This window comes from Penaeus vannamei, chromosome 9 (genome assembly GCF_042767895.1).
Source record: "Penaeus vannamei isolate JL-2024 chromosome 9, ASM4276789v1, whole genome shotgun sequence".
NCBI classification, from domain to species: Eukaryota; Metazoa; Arthropoda; class Malacostraca; order Decapoda; family Penaeidae; genus Penaeus; species Penaeus vannamei.
Window position 1 is genome coordinate 1,101,991 of NC_091557.1, and position 7,500 is coordinate 1,109,490.

The following is a 7,500-nucleotide window of genomic DNA, read 5'->3' on the forward strand; positions in this document are numbered from 1 at the left end:
TGTCATTATTTCTCTATTCTTTGTAAATAGTATAATATTGCTGCTTATATCTGGTTTCCCCAAGTGTATCCACAAAAGCAAAATCTATTTACTTTCCTTATTTTTATGTTACTTTGTACAGTATAAACAATATATTCTTTGATGTGTGATTATTACTTTGGTATATTGATTACCATTATATCCATAATCCTGTAACAGTTACTCATTTCATGATCATTACTTTTGCATGATTTTATTTCCCAGATACTTTGCATGGTAGATGTTGTGCATTCTGAATGTGAAATATATTTTCAAAAATTTACTGAATAACTAAAGAACTTGAAAAAAATGAGAATTTCATTTTATTTATATCTTTTACATTTGCATAAACTTCTGAATAAGTTTTTGGCATATTTTTTACTTTGAGGTGCCAGATTTAAATTATCTGCTTTACAAAATCAATTTGCTACACTAATAAAATTGAGGAATTTCCCTTCATTCTTGAAAAAAAAAATATAAAAATGAAATAAATATGACGAAATGTGTCACAACTCTTTCGCAAATTACAAATGTGAAGAAAAACTACAGAGCATGTATGAAAATTTTATTGAATTTTACTTACACTAGTTTAGCTATCAAGCTACAACATATTGCATGGTGTCAATGCATAGCCCTGACAACATAGCTTTCAGCATCATTCATTTAGGGTAGACATTTGTATAGTCTGTATCTCCTGCTTGTTGGATATGTGATTCTGTTGTTGGATAACTTAAAAATGGTACAGACTGAATATTATGTAGTACGACAAACCTTAAAATACAAATAATGCATATATTTGTGCATTTCCAGAAAGCATTTAAGTCACTAGGCAGAAGATGAAGAAAAATTGATAGTAACTCCATGTTTGCTTGAATATTTGCATTGGGAAATACACAGCTCAATGCTTGAGTGTAATTCATTAAATCTACCTGTTAGATCCCAACAAATCTAACTTTGTTCAGGATACAAAATTGTTCAAATGACAACCTCAAATATAGTTACAAAAATTTCTGAAGGAACTTGTTTGTGCCAAACCAAAAATGGCGGTTCAGTACCCTGACTCATCCTGATGTTATTGTCTATCTATAAAGGCTAAATATGTGTACCACAATTCAAACCATCTTTGATATGATTCCGTAATGCTCTTTGCTGAGGTCAGACAAGTGGCATAAGCAGACCTAAAATACACAAAGTTACAACCTGGTTGCTCGTTTCCAGTTATAGAAAAAAAGAGTGAGAAACGATGACAACACAATGAAAAGAGATAAAATATACACAATGAAAGTATAAAAATTAAATTAGTTAAATCTAGAAAAATAGCTGTCCTAAACCTAGTACAAAATAAACCTGTATACGAAATCTCAAAACAGGAGACTACGCAAAGCTTAAGAGCCGCACTAAGGAGCTCCTCAAGAGGTTGTTGCTTCCTGAGGGAACTGAGGGAGATTCTTGCGCTGCTCAATCCAAAATAAAATAAATAAAAAAATAAAATAAATAAAATAAAATAAAATAAAATAAATCTGAACCTGCAAAATGACATGGACAAAAGCCCATGTGTGCTATGCATTTACTGCAAATTTGCCTTCGTTTAAAAAAGAAAAGAGAAAAGGAGAGAAAAGGAAAAGGATCATAAAAGCGTCACTAAATGGTACCGATAAAAGAATCAAAGCAAGACCGACTGAGCAGCGTATGACTCACATTATCTTAAGTGTATCGCATAGACAGAGAAATTACAACACTAACTGCAATCTTCGGGCTGCCGCATGTTGGCTGAGGTAGAATAATGGCAAGCAATGCAGGAGAAAGATGTGGATGTTGTCCATATAAATTTAAAATATCTGAGTACCGGGAAATCTACTCTGTATCTCCTCTTTCTCTGTTTATACACCCACGTTCTTACACCCTTTTTCGTTCCTCTACATATTTCTAAAATATATCTTACAAGGAGGGTAGGTGAGATGGGAGTATGGGGTGTTGTTACAATAAACAAAAATTGATTTCTATTAATATCTAAAATAGACCTGCTTCTCTTTTATGGCCACTAAAAAGAAATCAAGCTGAGGGTATACGTAAAAGAAATGACTCACTCAGTGCAGGACACGTGTCCCCTTTTTCAACAACCAGCCTTTGAGACTCGGCTAAATCAACAAAGAGCCTGCCTGCACGTCATATCTACTGTATGTATATATATATATACATATATCTATATATATAAGCTCACAAGTTACACCATGCAAGAGAGAAACCCCTAGAACCCCATATGCTACCAAGGACTATTGCTACAGACTAAGGGGATGGTCACTAATGCGAGTGGTGTGACTGTCTGATCTCCGTGGGTTCTTTCTTGCATGGACTATGGGTGGAAAGAAAAGAAAAGAAAAGAAAAGAAAAGAAAAAAATTCATATGCTACTTATATATATTTATAAAAAAAGGGAGGAACATGTGACAGACATAGCATAATAACCTTCCTGTTCTCTACCAACTTATCTTATAATATGGCCTTATTTATTTATCATTCATTCATAAAAAAGAAAAAAGAAAAAAAATCCAAGACATATTTGTAGAGAGAGAGAATAAAAACAAAAAAAAATGACACAGCTGCATCGTGAAATCTGCAAAGAGAGACACATCTTCAAACCGTACAGATCTGTAGAAGGGTCAAATGCCTTACCAAGCAAGGATGGACTCATTATCACTCATTAATAAACAAAGAGAATCTACAATACAAAATGAAATACAGTTAGCTAAGGGGTGGCCAGAAAAAAATAATAAAAAAGAGAAAGAAAGAAAGAAAGGAAAAATCTATCAAGTGTTAATATCTGCGCTGTGATATCTACACATCCACTTCATTTTCCTAACTTGGACAGGTACTGACAGCAAGACGATTATTTCTCTATGGGAACTAAGTTAACACACACCCTGAAGTTAAGTCTGCATGATTAACAATGAGAGAGAAAGATATACAATATTTACCATGCATAATACTATTGGAAGCTGCTTGACATATCTACTCTGTATACCTTGTCCATAGATTATGTTCAAGCCATGTTCAGAGGAACCAATCAGAACACAAAAAACAAAATGAAAAAAGAAAAGAAAAGAAAAAAACCTAATAACTGAATGAGACCCTGACTTCTGTGGTGCAAAGTTATGTAAAGAGGAAATCAAAGTAGTTGTCAATGCAGCATTGACTGGGACGTTGCACTTCCCACCGAGGACAGATATCTGCATGGACATTCAGCTACGCTCATGAACAGTGAATTATCTGCTCTGGCCAAAAAGACATACACATATGAAAAAAAGGAAGGAGAAATGATGATTGATCTTGATGTGAAACTAACAACGACCAATCTATTTATTTTTCTATATTCTTACTTACTAACAGCTAGTTTTTTTTCATTCATGAACAACACCTTAAAGAAATGGTCAAAATTCTGAAACAGTACTTGAGTTATTTCACCAACAAAATTAAAAAGTGAAAAATCTTTGTATGAGCAAAAAATTTATGCTACATTTAAGAATAAAATCTGTATTATCCGCCCACCAGTAAAAAAAAGAGAGACTAATGACTAGTAGTTGAAAAATAAACAAATAAAAACATGAGGCAAATATTTCGTCGGAAAGAACAGATCCTGTTGTCAATGAGTGTTTCACAATTTTGACCTTTGCTATTTGATCTAAGACTCTTGAAGCACTGGGCATCATTCCATCTGGTAAAAATATCTGCAAAATGCTGCCATAGGAACACAAGTGGACAAAATCTTTTACAATGGACTGTGGCTTCACTGTCATGGGACATTTGTGCTGTAATGAGTTTCTCTTTTCACTTCTTCTCTTTTCCGGAAGAGTGGAATGTGGAATGCTTGCAATAGGATATAATACCAGGTATAAATAACCTCTTAAAAATTCAGGTTCTTGATAATATCGACACTAACACTTCTCCATAGAGTATATCAACTTAAGAACACAGTGAATCGGAATTCAGTGAAAAGGAATATATAGATGATAAATACCACTTGGGAGTGGCAGGGGTGAGGAGGAGGAGGAAAGAAACGGCGAATAAAAAATAAATAAAAAAAAGTGAGAGAAAAAAACACACACGCCCACAAAAAAAAAACCCTGTACGTCACTTTCAACCTGACATTCCAGCGCAAGTCTACCATGACAGGCTTTTTAAAATCTTTGTATTTTTCCTTGAAGATTTGGTATAATAGCTACTTCAGTATAAGTATCGGTGCATCTGTGATTATCATAAATTTGTGGCTCTGTTAGACAGACGTGACTGAAGATTATCGTAATAGGAGTTAGTCTGATTCATCGCTAGATTGTGAAGAAAATAAATGCATCTGTAAGCATACTAGTGGGAAACTGTGTGTGATAAACATGTTTACACCAAAGTGTGCACACATTCATAAATGTGTGTGTGTGTGTGTGTGTGTGTGTGTGTGTGAGTGTGTGTGTGTGTGTGTGTGTGTGTGTGTGTGTGTGTGTGTGTGTGTGTGAACCCATACATATGTATATATACACATGTATATGTATATGTATATATATATATATATATATATATATATATATATATATATATATATATATATATATATATAAGGCAAAGTAATGACTATATGTGGCAAGTTCAATATTCTTCAGTCAAGTCCTTTTAGGATGCAATTATAGTGATTGGCACATCAGTGGTTTTCATGATGGTAAAAAAATATGTCCTGTGAAAGAAATATTTCTGTCATTGGTGCAGACAGGCAATCCATATGATGAAATAAAAATGCTGGAAGAACCATTGCTGTTGGTACGGTATACAAACGTTTTATGTTTTTTTTTTTTAACCACAATAACTGTGCTGGCTTGCAACATCCGTCAAGCTATGTGAGGGCTTCCTTCCCCTCCCCAAAGAGATGAACAAACAACCATTGAAGGCCTCAACTAGTATACCTAGAATTCCAAGGGAACATGAAAAAGGCACAAATACAGCTCTGCATACACTACCTCCCTTCTTTGCAATGCATTTTGCAGACTCTCAGAGTGTATCTGTGCCTTGGGCAATACACAGAAGCAATCGTTTTCCTATATCTTATAGGAGTATATAACTCTCATGAAGTGTAGGTACATTCATATATATAAATACACTGCAAGTTCACCTTGTTCCTCTAATTGTTCAAAACAATAAAAAAGAGAGTATCTTTCATAAACATCATCTTGTAATTATTCTTTTAAAATGAAATTATCATAATTCTCTCAAAACAGATCTATACACTATGCTAGCAATGAAATAGTCAACTAATACTTTTATCAATATTACAATTCTTTCTTATCAAAAACTGCTGGAGAGATGAAAGGAAAATATCTTAATGTACATGCAAAATGGATGAGATCAGCCATTATAATCAGTGTTTTCAAAATAACTTTAAAAAATAAAAAAATATCCAGTTAAAGGGAGCTACCAAGCAATAACTTAGTACTCTAGACACAAGTACTAAATTGTATGAAATGGACTTCATTTTGTGTGTGTGTGTGGTGTCTGTTAGTTTTTGCATTGAGATAAGAGTACTAATGGCATGTACGCAAACATGCACATATATCTACAGAGAGACACATGTAAAATTAGAAGTGTGATTCTGATACTGTGTATGAATATTTATAGTGTCTGCATAAATACATGTGAATGTATATATGCATTTTTGAATGTGGTATGTGTTAAAAGGAAAGAAAAGAATCATATACTATAAATATGCACAAAGTGTAGACATACCTAACTGTCTGAGTACATGTAAGCATTCAAAGATAAAGAATTACTACACACACATGCATTCTCTGTCTCTGTATGTCTGTCTATCTCACACACACTCACACACGCACATACACACACACGCCCACGCACACGCACACGCACACACACACAAAATCTCTGTCTAAACAGACTTTCAGTACCATTAATGTTGACAGTTTTACTGCATAGAGCAAGTCAAAATACTTATTCGTTTGACATCATTGAAGACAGCACATACCAAAAGCACATATGAATGTTATCATTACTGATATGCAAGGTGCAAGCATTCCCTACAACAACATACATAGTCTTGGTTGTATCTTTCTTTGACTTTTCAAAATGTCTGAGTAGTTGTGATCATTCAACCTGTATAAGGACATGACCAAAGTTCACCACTCAAGTAATTGTGACATTTCCTATTATTCAATTATTCAACAGTACTGATTTGTGCATTATATACGTACAATCTTTGAGGTTTCTTAGAACTGTTTTAAAGCTACCTTGGTGATGTTCAAGAGAGAGGAAAGTGTGTGGTGTACTCTACTGAAAAGAAAGATACACTTCATTCACACTTTTCTAAACTGAGCTGTGCTAGATTTTTTTTCTTCTCTCTTTTCTTATGTAGTGCCATCTGCTTTGAAGAGTAATCCGAGAGAGGTACTGACTTTCACCGTTTGTACGATCCCTCCTTGACATTAAGTACACTGTAAAAATAAACTCTTTGAAGTTCTGAAGCCAATGTACTTATCACCATGCATTCTATAATGCATTAATTGTAATTATTTCAGATTTTTTCAAAATCTAGTTATGTGACAACTCCCAAGATGCCATAATGAGCCTGACTTTCGTTACAACCAAAACAATGAAAAGTTTTTCTCTCAGTGCTTGTTAAATTTTTCCTCCTCCTTCACCCATGAAGTTCACACAGTAAGATGCAAGTGTTGGCTCTTCTAGACTAATTGGATTCATCCTATACCCTTGTGACTCTCGAGTTCTGCCAATGCATCATTTTTCCACTAGATCATTTATTTATCTACTGAGGAAGAAAGAGATAAAAAAGGGGGAAAAAAAATTAAAAGTAGATATTCGTACTCTATTCCCCCCTGATACGAGGTATTTCAGTCCCTCAGCAGAACTAGTTCAAGTCATAATAAAGGTTTATTATGTGATTCACTAAAAATAGGAAAGTGACACCGAAATGTCATGGAAAGCTGGGGCTCCCGAGGCACCCCTTCTCATGGTAAACAGGTATAAAACAATCTATTTTTTGAGAGTAAAAGTACGTTCTCATCTATCACTTGAGATCACTCTATACAAGAAAGCTGCTCACTCTCTCTCTTCCTCTATCCAGCCAGTTATCCAAAATGCCTCTCTAGACAACTTATTGACTGAATAGATGACCTGCAATATGCGTCCACCTTCTGGTGCCTGCTTCCAACGTGCTGGATGGATGACGTTTAACAACTCTGTGAATTGTACTAGCCACCAGCAAGGGCTTTACTTGGTGTGGAATTCTCGGAGGCAGAGGTAACATGACCATTCGCCCTCTGGAGGTTCTGACAGGGGTGGGGTGAGGCAGTAAAGGTGATAACCGCGGTCACAGTCGTCACAGAACAAGAGTTGATCCTGTGGGGAGGGAAGAGGGAGGATGTCAGGTCAATAGGCTTATATACATGCATATAAACACGAACACACATACACA

General features: G+C 34.9%; 1 protein-coding gene across 7 annotated transcripts in view; it reads right to left on the reverse strand.

Moving 5' to 3' along the window:
- Positions 1–569: 569 nt before the first annotated feature.
- Positions 570–7,500, reverse strand: part of LOC113824600 (zinc finger protein ubi-d4) — a 38,967-nt gene continuing 32,036 nt past the window's right edge. For all 7 annotated transcript variants that reach the window (XR_011398728.1, XR_003477529.2, XM_027377353.2 and 4 more), the window contains one exon: positions 570–7,424. Coding sequence is in view for 5 of the 7 variants with exons in the window: in XM_027377353.2 (XP_027233154.1) it covers positions 7,296–7,424 (129 nt within the window). In the remaining 2 variants the exon portion in view is untranslated. The remainder of the gene's footprint in view (positions 7,425–7,500) is intronic.